Here is a 20,187-nt window from a genome sequence, read left to right as displayed (position 1 = left end):
GATGGTGGCAGCTGATGGGAGTAAGGACTAGCTCATTTACTGCCTCAAGGAGGGACAGCCATGTCAGGCAGGCAGAGAGATCCTGTTGAGGGCTAGACAGCAGGGTGGTGCTGTGGTTCAGGAAGAGGAGGAGAGTGATGAGGAACAGCAGTTCCTCAATGAACTTGTGATTGAAGAGGAGGATAATGATGAGGGAGGTGAGGGAGAGGAGGGGGAGCGAGAGGAGGAGGAAGAAGGGGAGGAGGAAGAGGATGATGAGTGGGTTTGAGTTGCATTTTGGGTTGCGTTTGCTGCAGTATTATTGTTTTGATGGTTTTATAGAGTACTTGGTACCATAATTGTATTTTTCCCGTATGCTGCTTTATTTAAAACTTGGAATACTGTAGCCTTTATTTTATTTAAGTGACACTATTATTGTTCTGTTTTGATGGTGGGTTTTATACTTGAGTACTTGGTACCATAATTTTATTTTTCCCGGTAGGCTGCTTTATTTAAAAACTTTATTTATTTTCAGTATTGATATTCTATTTGACAATTGTTGCACTACTGCCATGTTGAGGCCTTGTTGATCTCTTCTCTTTTGATAGTTTTGTTTTTTTGTTTGTATCTTTACAATAACTTTTACATTTAAACATTTTTATACGAAAAAAAATACTAGACAGTAACCATTGTAACCAAATAATGGCCTGGTGCAGGCTGGTGCAAAAATGAATAAAAGCCTTGTGCAAATAACCGCCTGCTTCTTTTAAACGGCCGTATCCAAAAATGATTTTGCGAAATAAACGCCCGGGCTACTATTTGGTAATATACGGTAAATAAATATAAAAACAATATAAAAATAAATATGATTACAGACGATTTTAAAGGGTAAAACCAAATAAAACAATAACAATAAATACAAAATTAAAAACACAGAGGACCACACAATTCATGTAGTGTTAAAAGGTAACTTGGAGTGCCAACTGTAAGATCTACATCAAGCTGAAAGGCGGTCCAGAAGCAAGATTAATTGTTGACCAATACATCAAGGACCTGGACAAATGTTAAAGTTGACACTGATTTAACGACAATGATAATGTAGTCTGACAAACACAAACACCTACATTCAACACCAACACTACTATGTTCCAAGGGACCACTAAACAAGAAGACCTAGGTTCAGGAGTGCATCCACCTACACTTGTAGAAATTATTGAAACGACATAAAAAATAGTTTGACAAGAAAATATGGAATTGAAAAACATCTGCAACAATGTCCATAAAAGCCAGGATTTTGAGGATGTTATAGATTCAGATAAAACATTTTCTCCCACATCAGTAGTAATTGTTTTTATTACACAGATGAAAAATAAAAACTTATACATTTTTCATTTTAATAAGAGAGGCTTTTATGTAAATTGTAACAACATGAGGAACCTTTTAGAATAATTAAACAAACCCTTCAATCTGATTGCAGTCACATAAACATGGATTGATGATGAAAAAGGAATAGATTTTAATTTTGAAGGATATCAACTAAATTACATCAACAGAACCAATGAACAGAAATTGGTGTATGTGATGAAGAAACTGAACTACAAAGTGGTATAAAAAACATCTAATTTGCTATTCAGAATATGTCATGAAAAAAGCTATAATTGTCATGATCATGTTTTTGTACTTTCTGTTAGTTTTGGACTACTTTAGTCCCTGTTTTTGACATCTAAGTTTGTTTTGGTTGTCATGGTTACTCATTGTGTTCACCTGTCTCTGAATAGTGCTCGCCCGCTCACCTGCTTCCCGAGCACTAATCAGAGGCCTTCTTTAAGCTTGTCTTTGCCAGTCATTCGGCCTGGCTTCATTGTTTGTATCACGCTGTTTATGCCAAGTAAGTTTTGTTCGTTTCATGCCATAGCCCAGTGGTTGTCAACCTTTTTTCAGTGATGTACCCCCTGTCAACATATTTTTAATTCAAGTACACCCTGATCAGAGCAAAGCATTTTTGGTTGAAAAAAAGAGATAAAGAAGTAAAATACAGCCCTATGTCATCAGTTTCTGATTTATTAAATTGTATAACAGTGCAAAATATTGCTCATTTATAGTGGTCTTTCTTGAACTCTTTTGAAACAAAGATATAAAAATAACTAAAAATCCATCTGGATTCATGCACTTAATTCTAAACATTTCTTCAGAAAAAAATAAATCTTTAACCTCAATATTTATGGAACATGTCCACAAAAAAATCTAGCTGTCAACACTGAATATTGCATTGTTGCATTTCTTCTCACAGTTTATGAACTTACATTCATATTTTGTTGAAGTATTATTCAATAAATATATTTATAAAGGATTTATGAATTGTTGCTATTTTTAGAATATTCTTTAAATTTCTCACGTTTCCCTTGGCATACCTTCAAGTACCCCCAGGAGTACGAGTACCCCCATTTGAGAACCACTGCCATAGCCTATGCTAAGTCCTACTTTCACGTGTTTTAGGCACGCTTGCCTTTTTTGTTCTTTGCCTGTATTTTGGCAGTTGGGTGATTTATGTTTAATAAATCAAATCCTACCTTCACGTCGGAGCTGTCAGTGTTGCAGTCCGGGAAAACAATCCTTGCAGTAAGCTGCGTAAACCCCCGCCTCGTGACAATAATATATTAATCAGCTGAATATATAGATCACCTCAGTCAAGTATTGAAACATTTGAAGACTGGAGCAAGGCAAATTCTTTTGATATTAGTATTTTTCTTATGTGATGACTTTAATATTGACTTATTGTATGATGGATACAATGTACAACATCAGTTTATATCCTAAAATCACAAGCCAATCAGAATCACTGGACACTTTGCAACGGTTATTGATACAATTTTTACCAATGATTTTGATAATAACAGTACAAGTGGTTTACTTATAACCGACATCAGTAATCATCTGCCAGCTTGCTCAATCTGTGATGAAAAAAAGACATTATGAAGACTATGCGCAGAAAAGACTATGATTACCTTCAAAAAATAGCTAGAAAAGCAAACTTGGGACAATATGTACAATGAAAATGATGTTGATGAAACAAATGGTAAATTTTCTGAAACCTTATGACAAACATTGTCCATTGAAACAACTCAGTAGGAAGCATAAAAATAACAATCAACCGTGGATGTCAAACTCTGACTTGGATTAGGGTTGTTTCTTCGATGCAGAGAATGTTTGGAATGTTTAATTTATTTAATAAACAAACAAACTACAAAAAGGCAAACCAAGGACGCGCCTAATGGCGGATAATAAACTACACTAATCAAAACAAAACTAGCACAATGGCATGACTAATGACATGAAACAAAAGCGTGCACTTAGGCATAAAAAAAAACAATACTTGCACTGAGGCATAACTATAAAACTTACTGTGACCGAAACAAGGGGCATGGATGGCAAGGTGTTCGAGGGCATGAAGGAGGTGAAGCATGGGTAGGTGAAGATGCCAAGACGAGGACAGAAAAAGAATGGCTTAAATAGCTATGATGATTAGTGACAAACAGGTGTGAGGCCGAGGGCAGGGATGTGACTAGGAGACCAGGTGAAACTAATGGATTGGCATGGAGACGAAATCAAACCAGGAAGTGCAAAGACAGAACCAAATGTCCAAAAAACTAAACATAACATGACCAAACATGGCAAAAAACAAAACATAATCTACAGGCGTGACAGTGGATGACAAAATGATTGTAAAATGCTTGCAAATACAAGATTATGCAGAAAATCTATATCACACAGATCTGAAAAAGCAGAAACTAAGTATACAACATTTATAAACAAGCTAACTACCATAATATGAACATGTACAAAATAATATGACAATTATTAGGCAGGAAAAAAACAATACGAAAGCAACATGAGGAATTCTTAAGAGCATTATCAAAAATAGCACTAAGAAGGATTTCCCCCAATACTTCTAAGATGGAAATGTAAACAATGACTATATGAAGGAAGTATTTGCCAGCTTCAATAATTACATCGTAGATATTGGACCAAAATTGGAGGGAAGGATTCCAGACCCAGTGTCAACTGAGAACTTGTTTTCTTTGTTTTACTTCGGCCAACAATACAACAATCACATTCTGAAAATGTACATGTAAATACAACAAATAATCCTCTTGACAAAACACTTCACGACATGAGGAAAAACATTGGTGCAGTTTCAAAAACAACATGAAAAACACAATGACCTTTGACTCAATCTCAGTGTATCTACAAAGCAATTAAACTTTCAGTCACAGCCCATCTATGGTTGAACAAAAAACAAAATAAAGCAAAAATATAAATGCTCCTATGTATCAACTATCTCATGTGTCATTTCCACTGTTAGCTTTATTTAATTTGCACAGAAGACCATCATTTTCACAGAACTCTGTCAATTTGCAGAGTCTCATGCAGCATTTTAATGGGGTTACCAATTGTTTATTTTACTCCTGTTTGTTTTACGTTGGGTTGAGGGGAAGGAAGCGCAGAACCGTGTATTTCTTGCTTGGTATATTTGCTCCCCCTTGTGTAAACTATTTGCTTGCCTAACAGAATTGCTATTGCGACATCCAGTGGACACTTTTAGTAGCGGTTTCTTGAATTTAAAATGTAGCTCAAATTTATACTTAGCAAACTGATCTTGCTGTCCGTATTGAACCTATGCGCCGGCCTGATTCAGCCCATGGGCCGGATGTTTGACACCCCAGATATAGCCGGAAAGGACATTGAAAGAATACATTTTGTGGTATCCTAATTGATCAAGTGAACTGTAAATCTCATATAAGATTATACAACATAAGGTGGCAAGGAATACAACAATAGTGAATAAAGCAAAATATGGATTGAACAAAAAAAATCACTCCATATTCTCTACTCCTCGCTCCTGCTACGATATCTGATTTCCATTTATCCATCCATCCATTTCCTACTCATTGTCCCTCTCGGGGTCGCAGGGGGTGCTGGAGCCTATACCAACTGCACTTTGGCGGAAGGCGGTGTACACCCGGGACAAGTCGCCACTTCATCACAGGGCCAACACAGATAGACAGACAACATTCACACTCACATTCACACACTAGGGCCAATTTAGTGTTGCCAATCAACCTATCCCCAGCTGCATGTCTCTGGAGGTGGGAAGAAGCCTGAGTACCCGGAGGGAACCCGAGGAGTCACGGGGCGAACATGTAAAACTCCACACAGAAAGACCCCGAGCCCAGGGATCGAACCCTGGACCTTCTTATTGTGAAGCACACGCACTAACTCCTGTTCCACCATTCTGCCCCAGATCGTTAAGTATCACATACTTTTTAATTAATGATTGTATTTCCTCTTATAATCTTCATTTTAAAGCCCCTTGAAGAACTTTCAGGTTTGGTTGATTTAGGCGGTGCCAGTGGACATAAGCGGTAGTGTTTTGCCTGAAGGAACATTTCTCATGAGGACCAGCGCATAGCGTCGTAAATCATCAAAAACTACTGTCTCGTACATACAAATTGACAGGATAATACCACAATGATTCAGTATGACTGAGCTTTCCACAGTAGGAACCTGCATGTTTTACTCAAACCTTATATTTGCAGTTTGCACCGCGTTAATCCCGAGAGAGACAAGTGGTATAAAATGGATGGATGGAGGGATGTTTTTTTCTTTATACAGTACTTTGGAGTTTGTGTGCAAAACTTCAAACTATCAAGCCGGTGGCGATTTATTGCTACCATGTAAATTTCCGATAGCTAACATTAGCATTTTCATTTTGATTTAAGCATTGAAATGTACTTACTTGTGAAAAGGGAACACAGCCAAGGTAGCATCAGTCTGAAATCCCTCCTCGTCTCCGAGCTCACGCCAGCGAGTGAAAGCCAATGTCAATGACTATCGTTTTATCCAAGTAGCCTCTTTCTTTCTTTATTTTGTCTCCTCACACATAACTTTTAATTTTTTTGTTGTTTTGCAGCCTTGGCCAAGTTAGCAGTAATTGTACGTGGACGTTCGCATCGACTTCCGTCTTTGTAACGAATGGCAAAAGGAGGAAATGACGTATGCCGTAAAGCAGTATGCACTTTTGTACTTTGTGTGGCAGGCGACCCTCCTCAAAGTTGCTCAGTGCCAGTGAAAGCAATACAGACCCTTCAGACAACTAGTTGTAAGTCCATGTATCATTCCAAAAGTTATAAAAAAATGTTATGAAGATCCAAAAGTTACTTAGTGCTGCCTTAACTGAGTCTTGGCTCCACATAAACATCACAAATGCAGTTATTATTACAACTAGTCTACCTTTTTTTAACTATGTGTTAGAGACATGACGGAACCAGAGGGGTGGGAGTGTTTCTGTCGTATTAAGCCACAAATTGTCATTTGAGTCTTTTTCATCATTTGCCTACCGCTTGTCCTTTCTGGGGGCCGGGGGGGTGGGGGGGTTGGGGCGCTGAAGCCTATCTCAGCTGCATTCGGGCGGAAGGTGGGTTACACCCTGGACAAGTTGCCACCTCATCACAGGGCCAACACAGATAGACAGACAACATCCACACTCACATTCACACACTAGGGCCAATTTAGTGTTGCCAATCAACCTACCCCCAGGTACATGTTTTTTGAGGTGGGAGGAAGCCGGAGTACCCGGAGGGAACCCACGCAGTCACGGGGAGAACATGCAAACTCCACACAGAAAGATCCCAAGCCCGGGATTTAACCCAAGACTGCTCAGGACCTTCGTATTGTGAGGCAGATGCACTGACCCTTCTTTCACCGTGCTACCTGAGCCATACTCACTATTTACAATCACAAATACTAATTTACTCACTAATAATTTTGGTTGTGTGCACTAATTTTGACTGTTTGGTCATTGCAGGAGAATTGAATGTGAATGTGGATGTAGCCAATGACAGGCATTGACATGTTTGGTCTCAGTCAGCATGTAAATGAGCCCACCCTTATCAAAGGCCACAGTCATGATTTGATCATTACGAAGGGTCTTCCTATCTCAAACGTCCATGTTGTCTATTCTGCTTTATCAGATTATTTCTGTGTTTTCTTCTATTTATCTCTTAGACCCAAACCAGCAGTTGGGTCTGCGGTTGTAAGGGGCAGACACATAAATGTCAGCATATGGACACCATTTATGGAAGTGAATAGGTTTGAAGACACCCCATATGCTAATGTTGAGGATATATTGTACTCATATACATCAAGTGTGGTAAATTTTTTGGACGCCGTTGCTTCTGAAAAGGTTAAAATGGTTAAAAATAGTCAAAAGGCACCGTAGAGAAATGAAGACTCGGTCTGGGTACATAAAAGGGAGTGCCATAGAGCCAAACAAAAATGGCACAAATTAAAGCCTAATCTCATTTTGAGATTTACAAAGAAAAGTTAAACATGTTTAACCAGGTTTTGTGTAAAGCAAGGGAAATTATCTCTCTGAAATCATCACAAACTGTAGTAATAACTCTTGTGTCCTTTTTGCTACTGTAAACAGATCAAAAAACCCTTTAGTTTCACCTCCAATAGAACAAATGTTTACATTGAAGTGTAATGAGTTTGCAACGTTCTTTCATGCTAAAATACAATAATTTATGGAAAAACAAATTGCTAGTCATCTAGAGCTGGCACATTTTACTCCTGTGACTGACTAAACAGTTGAGGAGATCATCCACAGTTAGAGTCCATCAACACGCCTTGTTGAGTCATCCACTAGATTTCTAAAATCTGTTCTGGTGCAGTTGTTGTTTTTTACCACAATTCGCTTGTCTAGTTAACATTTCACTTCAGAGTGGAACATTCCCAAAGGTCTTAAAGAGCTTTCATTAAGCCCCTCTTAAAGAAGAGTAGCCTTGCTGCCACAGAACTGAAGAACTATTGGCCCAAATCAAACCTGCCATTCTTTGGAGATGTCCTAGAAAACGTTGTATACAAACAGCTTAGTGACTTTCTCCTGTTTAACAGTCATCAATCAAACAATCAATGTTTATGTATACAGCCCTAAATAACAAGTGTCTCAAAAGGCTGCACAAGACACAACAACATCCGCGGTTCAGCGCCCACATAATGGCAAGGAAAAACTCACAGCCCAGTGGGACTGACTGACTATGAGAAACTTTGGAGAGGACCGCAAATGTGGATAACCCCGCCCCTTGTAGGGGAAACCGGATGCAATGGACGTCGAGTGGGTCTGACATAATATTGTGAAAGTCCAGTCCATAGTGGCTCTAACATAATAGTGAGAGTCCAGTCCATAGTGGGGCCAGCAGGAGACCATCCCAAGCAGAGACAGGTCAGCAGCGCAGAGATGTCCCCAACCGATGCACAGGCGAGCGGTCCACCCTGGGTCCAGACTCTGGACAGCCAGCACTTCATAGTGCTGGCTGGTCAACAGTGTGTTTGATACTTTCCAATCAGGCTTAAGGGTCCACTACATCACTGAAAACACTCCGATTAAGGTGATAAATGATATCCCCCGGAACACAGACACAGAAAAAGTCCCAGTCTTAGTTTTGATGGACTGGAGCGCTGCTTTTGAAACAGTTAACCATACTTTATTGCCGGATTTAGAAAACTGGATGTTAATACCCGGTTCTGCGCTTAACTAGATCTTTGCTGAAATAGATAACCGTGTCTCTGACCAAATAGCTATAATCTGTGAGGTTCCTCAGGGCTGATATTTGATAAGTCAAATAACCAAAGATAAGTGAAAATAAAGTTGGTGTGTTTTCCAGATAAGCTAAATCGCCATGTGCATGCTTCAAGAGCATTCACGCTTTTTGTCGCGTTTAGCGGCTATGTGCGTTTGTATCATAATGGAATGAAAAGAAGGGGGTGAATTATATTAACCTCATTAAGTGTCTTGGACTCTTTGTGCAGCAATGCGATTAGCCTGCTAGCATCACACAGTGCAACTTGTTAGCATGTAGCAGCTAACATGGACAAAATGATCAGAAAACCAAATGCCAGTGCACCAATGTGGGAATATTTCAGTTTAAACCTTTAAAACAAGATGAGCCTATCAACACTGAAAAGCCAGTTAGCCGAATGTGCAAATAAAACAACGGCCACTTGAAACGCGACCACTCGACAGTCCCAATGTATTACTTCGCACTCACGTCGTGTTTGGTGAAAAAGCTAGGTGACAGGTCGGTGTAAACAAAACAGTACAAAATGGTGTTACTTTGCATTTGTGTTTAAGAAGGACCTAACTTGATTGTCATTTAACTCGACCGTTGCCTACATGTTTAATATTGGATTGAAACATTGTTTCTCATTAGTTTATTTACCTATTGTATTTATTATTATGGTTGTATTTAAGACCACCCAACCCCAATACCCCCTTTGAATAATTGTATTGCTTTTGTAATTTTTATTCAAGTGCAAAATTTTGCAAACAAATTATATTTTATTGTTATTATTATTTTTTTTTAATTTTTATTCCATTTACAATGTTAAGATACACGACAAATACACATTTATTGCATTTGAAAGGATATGCATGTATTATTGATATGCATTATCATTACATCAATGGTTAATTTTGTCTCATATAATAATAATAGCAATAATATCGTTTATTGGCAATAATTCACAGGTCAATATATCGTCAAGCAAAATTGATTATCATACACAGCTTCAATGTGTCCTACCACAGCTATGCAGATGACACTCAGATCTACGTGTCACTGACGGCAGGTGAGCATCAGCATGTTATTTCACTTTGTAGCTGCATCAAACAGATCAGTGAGTCCATGCAAAACAATTTCCTTCAGTTAAACTCAGACAAAACTGTAATCATTGTCTTTTGCCCACAGGAGCAAATAAAATCTATTATTAATCACCTTGAGACCCTCTCCCTGAAACTAATAATCAGGTTAGAAATCTTGGGGTAATAATGGACTCAGACTTTAACTTTAACAGCCACATTAAGTCAATACCATCAACAGCTTTTTACCACCTGAAAAACAGTGCCAAAAATCAGACGACTATTGTCTGAATCAGACTTGAAAAATCTAATCCTTGTTAGAGTACTGTAATGGCCTTCTCACGGGGCTCTCTAAACAAGCTGCAGAGCAGCCGCAGTACATCCAGAATTCTGCATTTCGAGTACTGACTAGAACCACGAAATATGACCATGTTAGTTTAGTGCAGGGGTGCCCATTCGGTCGATCGCAAGCTACCGGTTGATCGCGGAAGGTGTGTCAGTCGATCGCCAGCCAGGCATTACTAAAATAGACCTAAAAATTAGCGATCACTAGTCTTCACTATGACGTCACTTTTGTCACTTGATTGGCATTCGTGGCACCCGAGGATCTTGTGGGATGACGCTGGCTGCTGTGAGCTCAGTATTAAAAAAAAAACGACTGTCAGGAAGGCGAAAAACACTTTTTCTTTCAACAGACTCTCGCGGTGTACCTGCTGTCAGAAGCCTGAAGACCAACTGCATTTTTCTTGTCTTCACAAAGTGCTGTCCCATCCTGCCCTCGCTAGAAAATAAGAATCTCTGAAAGCTAGCGCACACAAGCTAACAAATTACGCAGTTTGCCGTCAATGTATTTCTTGGAAATTGTATAAAAACAATTATGGAAGCTGGAAAAATAAGATGCCAAAAATCAACTAACCTTCATGTAGTATCGGACAGACAGGAGGGCTTTTTTCACAATGAAGTATGTACATCTCTGACATGTTAGAGCCATATGAACTATCTCAAGCTCTGAAAATCTCAGGGAGGTGTCGCCTGCTGGTGCCCAGAGTCCGGACCAACCATGGGTGGCTGGATTCTATTTACTTTTATAACATTAAAGAACACATTCAATGCCTTACATTTGATTTGTATGGAAAGTACATGCATTTATCTTTCTCCGGGTTAGTTTGTTGTGAAAGTCTAGGAGATGTTTTTGACCTTGGTTATACAGTGCATCCACAAAGTATTCACAGAGCTTCACTTTTTTCTACATTTTGTTATGTTGCAGCCTTATCTTGAAATGGAATAAATTATTTTTCGTTCCAAAAAATCTACAAACAATACCCAGCAATGACAATGTGAAAAGTGTTGTTTTTTAATATTTGGAAAGTTATTCAACATAAAAAACAAAAAGAATCACAAGCCTCAAGTCTTTTTGAATATGATGCCACAAGTTTGGCACACCTATCTTTAGGCAGCTTTGCCCATTCCTCTTAGCAGCACCTCTCAAACTCCATCAGATTGGTTGCGAAGCGTTGGTGTGAAGCGTTGGTTCAATCTCGGATGTCTCTGTTCATCAATGTATTCATCTTAGCCTAGATCGGTAGTTCTCAAATGGGGGTACGCATACCCCTGGGGGTACTTGAAGGTATGCAAGGGGTACGTGAGATTTTTCAAAAATATTCTAAAAATAGCAACAATTCGTAAATCTTTTATAAATATATTAATTGAATAATACTTCAACGAAATATGAATGTAAGTTCATAAACTGTGTAAAAAAAAATGCAACAATGCAATATTAGTGTTGACAGCCAGATTTTTTGTGGACATGTTCCATAAATATTGATGTTAAATATTTCTTTTTTTGTGAAGAAATGTTTAGAATTAAGTTCATGAATCCAGATGGATCTCTATTACAATCCCCAGAGGGCACTTTAAGTTGATGATTACTTCTATGTGTAGAAATCTTTATCTATAATTGAATCACTTGTTTATTTTTCAACAAGTGTTTAGTTATTTTTATATCTTTTTTTTCCAAATAGTTCAAGAAAGACCACTACAAATGAGCAATATTTTGCACTGTTATACAATTTAATAAATCAGAAACTGATGACAAAGTGCTGTATTTTACTTCTTTATCTCTTTTTTCAACCAAAAATGCTTTGCTTTGATTAGGGGGTACTTGAAGTAAAAAAATGTTCACAGGGGGTACATCACTGAAAAAAGGTTGAGAACAACTGGCCTAAATCATGGAGGTGACCAAGAACTCAAGGGTCACTGTCAGAGCTAAAGCATATCTCTGTGGTGAGAGGAGAACCTTAGAGAAGGACAGACATCTCTGCAGCACACCACCAATTAAGCCTGTATAGTATAGTGGACAGGCGGAAGCCAGTCCTTAGTAAAACATTTGCCAAAATGCACCTGAAAGACCATGAGAAACAAAACTCTGGTTTGATGATAAACCATACATCACTCATCACTTGGGCAATACCATCTCTATAGTGAAGCATGGTGGTGTCAGCATCATGCTGTGGGGATGTTTTTCAGAAGCCGGAACTGGCAGAAAAGTCAAGATAGAGGAAAATATGAATGCAGGAATGTACAGAGACATCCTGGATAAAAACTAATGCTTCCCATCCAAACTGATGGAGCTTGAGATATGCTGGAAAGAGGATTGGGCTCAAATGCCCAAAGATAAGTCTTTTGTATTCAAAAAGACTTGAGGCTGTAATTTCTGCCAAAGGTGCAACAAGATGGGGCAGCAAGCACCTGCCTAGCTTATCTATGCCTCCCTTTAGTGGTGGCTTACAGTGTGCTGACTGAGATTACTACAACGCTTCAGTATGACTTTTCTGTATTTATAGTCTGATTTGCAACAATTATGATGTCGCAATTACATCAAATACATTCCACGTGCTGTAGATTATGCAGTGTAGAAAGTCATTGTGTCAAACAAATTGTGCAAACATTATATTGGAGACTTGTTGACAAACAGAACAGCCAATTAGCCTCAGCCTTGGTTTAGTGCTGACTGCTGATGGCATTTAGTCTTAAATTGCACCGAATCCACACTAGTGCCGTTTGGCTTTCGAAACCATGGCGGCAACTACACAGACCTTGCTCAGGAGATTTTCCCTTCCAGTAATAGGAGGCGACCTCTTAGTTTTATTTCATTTTACTCGCTTTACTGCCGTGAAGTTTTTAAGAGCACACTTCTGTTATTTGATGGCGACAGGTGTGAGCAGTGTTGGAGACGGACACATTTGTCCCGCACAAAATGTTTACCATGGAGGAGAAAAATATTTGATGTTGCTTTCATTTTCTCAACATAAGTGCCCTTGCTCAGCTGCTGTGACTGAAAGTTACCATTACCATCCAGCAGGCGATGTGTAAAGAATGTTGCCACGACTTGTTTAGTCTTGCCGTTTGTTTACTGTGATGGTTACTTGGGATGATGTTTGATAAGGAATTATCGAGTTCGAGCCTATTATCGAATCCTCTTATCGAACCGATTCCTTATCGATTCTCTTATCAAGTCCAGATAGGTTGTAGTATATGGAAAAAAAACACACGGTATTTGGTTTAACAAAAGCTCACTTTTATTATATAAGAAAAAAATGTAATCTAATAAATAAATAAATATTGACCCCTACCTCCTAAAAAAATAAAATACAAACAATAAATATTGAATGTTGTAACACAAAGTATATTAAGTGGGATTTACCGTATTTTTTGGACTACAAGGCCACTTTAAATCCTTTGATTTTCTCAAAACTTGACAGTGCGCCTTATAACCCGGTGCGCCTAATGTGCAAAATGTTGTCCGTCTATCTCTGTTCGCCCTGTGATGAGGTGGTGACTTGTCCACCGTGTATCCGACTTCTGCCCGATTGTCGCTGAAATAGGCTCCAGCAAACCCCGTGACCCCGAAAAGGATAAGCGGTAGAACATGGATAGATGGAATTGGTGATGAATTCAGTACAGTCTAATCATACAGCAAGTATCATATACAATGAACACCCTGTTCCCCAGTCATATTTTATGCTGAGTTATGTGGCACTAGGCCCCTGAATCAGCTTTTAGCCACCCGGGTAGACCACACCATCTGGGTCGGCAGATGATCATCACATTTTTATGGATGAAAAAAGTGCTGAGTTACAATAAATGGCGGTCCTTGCAGTTGTTTTGAATATTTTGCCATTAAGTCTCTTCGGTATTTTAATGAGCCATAAAGGTCCTCCTCCCTGCACGTAGGCCTGGAAAACACAACATATTGTCAATGTGGGGTGGTTGAGAAATATGTATTTAATAAATCCCAACACCATTGTGTCATATGCATTTTAACAAGGAGTCTAAATGCTAAACATACTTCAGAGTGTACTTAGCTAACACTGATTTTCATTTGAATTTTAAAAATCATATATATTTTTGCTGTAGCTGCCAGGCATGGTGCCATCTGGAAGACAGGGAAGAAGCCAACTGGAAGATATTAAGTCATGACTGATCAACCATAACAATGTCACAATCAAGGCACGCCTATTAGGCCTATAAATAGACTGAATTAAAATTCAAACAATTATATCATACAATGTAAAAAAAAAAAAAAAAACACAAGATAAAAATTAAAAATGCCTTTGAAAAAAGGGCTGGATAGAGTTTAATTGGGAAATATTGTACATAATTTGTCAAGGGCATCAGCTATCAAATGTTTTAGCATTTGAGTAATCTAAGGAATAGTTTGAATTAATCAAGTAAACGGATAAAACATACCTTTTTGGTTATTATGTGGTTGATAATAGAAAACGGGGGAAATGCAGTTACAGCAATGGAAAAACATTGACAAAAAAGCTGTGGTTATTTTGAAATGGTTGATCGTTTGTTTTTCCATGCAGTCATTTGAATGATGGATGCATCATGCATAACTGAAACAGTGCTTAGCTCAAATGCCTTAAACTGTTCGAAATAAACTGCAAAGGATTAGTGACGCACTGACGCACTACACAAGCAAATGTGGTGAAACTGTCCACTACTTAGTCTTCCAGAGCACTGGACCTTAATACTTAACCCCAATATCTGCTTGTATTTCAATTATGCAATGAGCTACACGCACAGAAAATTATTTTAGTGTGAAATCATTGTGGTGTGAAAAAAATGCTGGAGGGAACATGGATCAAAAAAGACATTCTGATAACGGGCTGTAATTACAGTTGTTGAAAGGTCGAAATTCAAACATAATGATAGCAGTGTTTGAGTTTATGAGTAACAATGAACCATGGAAAGACATATTTGAATTGTACAACGGTGCTCGTGGAACTCAACAGTAATAAGAAGTTCTATAATCCGTATGTGAGGCGAAGCTCTCACATATTATATTATCCTCCTGCAAGATAATATAGTCATGAATAGTCAGTGAATGTTGTGCCCATACTATGTCACTTTTTGCAGCTTTGTTATCCAAGTCACTTTTTACATTTTAAGAACATATTTTGGTACTGACGGTTTTGCGCAATAGTCAAAGTGCAGTGTAGAAATATTATACAGTATGCTTTCTCCTGTTTTATATCCATTACCTTTTCATTTGATTATGTAACTAGAATAATCCACACTGGCCCCTGAGATGTGTATAAAGCTCTGTGGAAAAACAGCAGGAAAATAATTATGTCTTTCAGCTGAAAACAATCCTGTTTGTATTACTGTATAATATCAATGTGTCAAAAGGCAATATGAATAAGCCCTTTGAAAATAAAATTAACTTTGATACCAATTTACTTTGTCGTTTTACAGGTAGATCTTCTAATGACCCCATGGAAAAAAAAATACTTGTGATGCTGTTTTGGATCCTGGTTCTGCTCTGTGGCTCTGCTGTGGGCAGCATCCTGTACAGAGTTCAGGAAGAGCAGCCCCCTAACACTCTTATTGGAAGTCTGGCAGCAGACCAGGGGCTGCCAGACTCAGGTCATCTGTACAAGCTGGAGGTGGGTGCCCCTTATCTACGTGTTGACGGAAAGACTGGAGATATTTTCACCACTGAGATTCCTATCGACAGAGAGACATTAAGAGACTGCCGCCTGCTTGTTAAGGGTAAACCCTGCTACCTGGAATTTGAAGTATCAGTGACAGATCTGATACAGAATCAGAGCCCGAGACTCATTGAAGGACGTATCGAAGTACAGGACATCAATGACAACACACCCCAGTTTCCGTCTTCTGTGCTCACCATCTCTGTACCTGAGAACACGATCATGGGGGCCCTGTTCTCCATACCTCTAGCTACTGACAGGGACTCAGACAGGAATGGGGTGAGCGATTATGCCCTCACTGCGGGACCAGATGCGGCAACGTTATTTGGTTTACAAGTAGCTGATGACAGGGGTGGCAAGCTCCCACAGCTTATTGTTTTGGGCAACTTAGATCGTGAGTTAAAGGATTCCTACGACCTCACCATCAAAGCAGTAGATGGAGGCAACCCACAACGTTACAGCAGTGCTTTGCTGAGAGTTGTCGTCACTGATGCAAATGACAATGCACCGAAGTTTGAAAAATCTACCTATGAAGCAGAAGTGTTGGAGAATAGTCCGGTGGGCCACTCTGTGCTACAGGTGAGCCTACATGTTCTGCTATTTACTCAAAACATTTGATCCCGTTTTTGATCAAATAAAAACGAAATGGCTCCCATATTGTGCCTTATTCAATTATTTCATCTCATTCACACTTTTAACTGCTGCTTTTCTTTTGTTTTAGGTTAGAGCAAATGACTCAGACATGGGCCCCAATGGAGAAATTGAATACACACTTCATCAAGCAGGAGACCCTGTGCCAAAACTCTTACGAATTGATCGGTCATCAGGTGTCATCTATGTCAAAGGATCACTGGATCGAGAGGAAATTGACAGCTTGTCCTTCTATGTGGTGGCAAGGGATAAGGGTCCGCAACCTAAGAGTTCAAAAACCTTTGTGACCATCGAGGTGATTGACCAAAACGACAATGCTCCAGCTGTGGAGATACGTGGAATTGGACTTGTAACTCACAGTGAAGGGGTGGCTAACATTTCAGAAGACATGCCAGTGGGAACAGCAGTTGCTTTGGTGCAAGTGTCCGACAAGGATGAAGGAGAGAATGCTGTGGTCACATGTGTGGTTGCGGGGGATGTGCCCTTCCAGCTCCGCCCTATCAGTGACTCATCCAGTGACAACAAGAGAAAGTATTTTCTACAAACCACCACTCCTCTCGATTATGAAAGGGTGAAGGATTATCGAGTGGAGATTGTGGCTGTTGATTCTGGAAATCCTGCACTCTCTAGTACCAACTCATTGAAGGTGCAGGTGACTGATGTGAATGATAACTCTCCAGTATTCTCCCCATCATTGTTTGAAGTAGATTTTGCCGAAGAAAACCAACCTGGAGAAAAAGTTTTGGATGTCATTGCCTCAGATGCAGACAGCGGCACAAATGCAGAACTCCTCTATTCCATCGTGGCCGACACATCAATCAAAGGTCTGTTTGAGATTGATCCAAATACAGGTACAGTCAAAGCTCGTAACCCACTTGATCGTGAACACAAAGAACACTATGAGTTCCGGGTCACTGCAACTGATAAAGGGTCACCTGTGCATAAAGGAACAGCAAGTGTTATAATAAGAGTCGTAGACCGCAATGACAACGACCCAAAATTCATGCTTAGCGGCTATAGCTTCTCAGTTTTAGAAAACATGCCCCCCCTCAGCCCAGTTGGCATGGTAACTGTCATGGATGTAGATAAGGGTGAGAATGCTCTTGTTCAGCTTTCTGTAGAGTCTGATGGAGGGAAATTTGTTGTCCAAAATGGAACTGGCACTATCTTATCGAGCATTTCATTTGACAGAGAAAAAGAAAGCAGCTACACTTTCCGTCTAAAAGCAGTGGATGGAGGACAGCCACCTCGGTCCTCTTATGTGGGCGTTACCATCAATGTGCTGGATGAAAATGACAATGACCCTGTGATCACAAAGCCCTCCAATTCCTCCTTCACGCGTTTGTCACCACTAGCATCCCCAGATAGCCATGTGGAGATAGTGGAAGCTGAAGATCTGGACAGTGGGCCCAATGCAGATCTGGTATTCAGCATTGCAGGTGGAAACCCTTACCAGTTATTTAGCATCTCCCCATCCAGTGGAGAAATTACACTAGCAAAGGAAATGGCTCCAAAATATGGTGGACTACATCGCCTGGTGGTAAAAGTGAGTGACAGGGGGAAGCCTGCACGTCATGCTACTGCTTTGGTCCATATCTATGTCAATGAAACTATTTCAAATGTCAGCTTAGTGGAGGCACTCGTTGGACACAGTCTTTACACTCCACTTGACAGGGATATAGCTGGTGATCCGGACAGTGGTTATGCTGCACAACGCAGCAATATCTTGTTTGGAAGCCTGGCTGGTGTAGCTGGTGTTGTTATGCTCATCTTGGTGGTGGTTTTTATTCGACACCGCATCCAGAGAGAAACAAAGAGTGGATATCAAGCCGGCAAAAAAGAAACAAAGGACTTGTATGCACCTAAACAGGCACCAAAAAATGCCAAAGGTAAACGAGGTAGAAAAGGAAAACCTCAGAAATCTCCCAAACCACTTGGGGAAGAAGAGGTCGGCCTCCAAAAAAGTCTAAAGTTCAACCTTGATGCAGTCAATGATAGCCCGAGGATACATCTACCTTTAACGTACTCACCAGAAAGCCCTGATATAGGCCGGCACTATCGCTCCAACTCCCCCTTGCCCTCCATTCAGCTGCAGGCCCAGTCTCCATCAGGCTCTCAGAAGCATCAGGCAGTCCAGGACCTTCCGGCTACCAACACCTTTGTGGGAACAGGGGGAGACGACAACTCCACTGGTTCAGACCAGTACTCTGATTACAGCTACAAGAACAGTCAACCGAAGTACAACAAACAGGTAAGGTCATTGTAAATTAAAACATGTTTTATATTATTGATACCCAGTGACAGAAGTAGGAGTTTTGAAAAGTTGATCATGGAATACCTTGAAATATAATCTGATCAATTCAAATTTGTGATATTCTCAACATCAACACTATATTAATTTGCTCTGTGGACATTTGTCAGGTTTATTGCATTCACAAAATGCCATGTAATACGTGTTGTTCCTGGGTTTAGTTTCACTGCAGGGTAGAATAAGTAGAGGTAGAAAAATGAGGCATGCTTCATATTTTTTTTTTATATTGACATTGCTATGTTAAAATAGGGAAGTCCATTTGCTTTGACACTCCTGCCTGTTCTGATCTGTGCGGGTCCCTACCTATTATCCCCCTTCTTTTAATGCACTAATCACCATTCATCAGTTTAGTATTTGGCAAGAAGCAAATTACCATGAAAACTGACATATTACTAGACTCAGAGGGGATTACAAAAGTAAATGTAGTTGGATCTTGAGCTTTAAAGCTTGTGTGTCTTTAGGTCTCTGTGCCATGTGCAACAGCACTAAATGTGTGTTCACCTGGATGGGTACTGTATACACACAGAGCATTAGCAAATAATGTTCAAGATATTCAGTGTAGTCATTGTATCATCAAATCATTATTTAGTGTGGACAGTATTTTTCTTTTGAAAGTAAATTGAAAAATAATTTTGTTACTACCACAAAATGTTTTATGAAGTAAACAAGTACCAATTAACACTGAATAGAGTAGAACCCACCTCTGCTTTGGCTGAACTGGATAAAACAAAGTTAGGGGCCACATTTGTGTTTGTTTGCACTTTGGTGTTATATTGTCCTGGTAAATTGAGGATGAATCACAAATGGAAGGCACTGCCGTTTTGATGCTCCTTTTGATGCACGTGACAAAAAAACTTTATATCAAAAATGATATGATTGAAACCTTTGTCTGAATCTGCACCAATATTTTGAATTAGATAACCACCAACTAGTTATCAAAACCTCTTGTATAATTTGTAATTATCCATCCATAATTTTCTACCGATTGTCTTTTTTCTCACTGCGGGGTTAGAAAAATCTGAGGGAGCCACAACAAGGAAGCAGAAGAGCCACATGTGGCTCCAGAGCCGTGGTTTGCATATTACTGATATTGACAATATGCTGCTTTGTTATATTTTTTTTTATGGCGACATCATCAGAGCCAGTATTACTACTGGATCAGTTGGTACTTCTAGCAGAGGCTTTCTTCTTTCATTTCTTTTTTAGTTTATTTCAAACATGAATATTTACAACACAATACATCAGACAATACAATACTACCTCACATCTCATCATGACCGAAAAGGAGTAGGAAGAAGCAAAGCTTATTTAATCCTACCCCTTTCCCACTTCAGAGCGCCCACAAATACATACATTCATCTACTGACCCTCTTTACACCAAAATAGTAAAATTACATCCGTGAATGAGTAATACAACAGTTCTGTAACATGTAATTAACTAATCCAGTCATTACCAACATACTGAGATGAAGAATATCTTATTTTCAATAAGGTTGAAAGTATTTCTCATAATTCTTCTTCTTTGTACTTTGTAAGCACTATTACTT

General features: G+C 39.3%; 1 protein-coding gene across 2 annotated transcripts in view; it reads left to right on the top strand.

Annotated features, from left to right (window-relative positions):
- Window positions 1-20,187, top strand: part of pcdh1a (protocadherin 1a) — a 256,512-nt gene that overhangs the window by 21,416 nt on the left and 214,909 nt on the right. For both annotated transcript variants that reach the window (XM_061897821.1, XM_061897822.1), the window contains exons 2-3: window positions 15,443-16,257; window positions 16,400-18,580. In XM_061897821.1, coding sequence (XP_061753805.1) covers window positions 15,463-16,257; window positions 16,400-18,580 — 2,976 coding nt within the window. In that variant the 5' untranslated portion in view covers window positions 15,443-15,462. The remainder of the gene's footprint in view (window positions 1-15,442; window positions 16,258-16,399; window positions 18,581-20,187) is intronic.

Source organism: Nerophis ophidion, linkage group LG04 (assembly GCF_033978795.1).
Source record: "Nerophis ophidion isolate RoL-2023_Sa linkage group LG04, RoL_Noph_v1.0, whole genome shotgun sequence".
Classification (NCBI taxonomy): domain Eukaryota; kingdom Metazoa; phylum Chordata; class Actinopteri; order Syngnathiformes; family Syngnathidae; genus Nerophis; species Nerophis ophidion.
The sequence above is the reverse complement of the archived record's forward strand: the minus strand, read 5'-3'. Positions and strand labels throughout refer to the sequence as shown.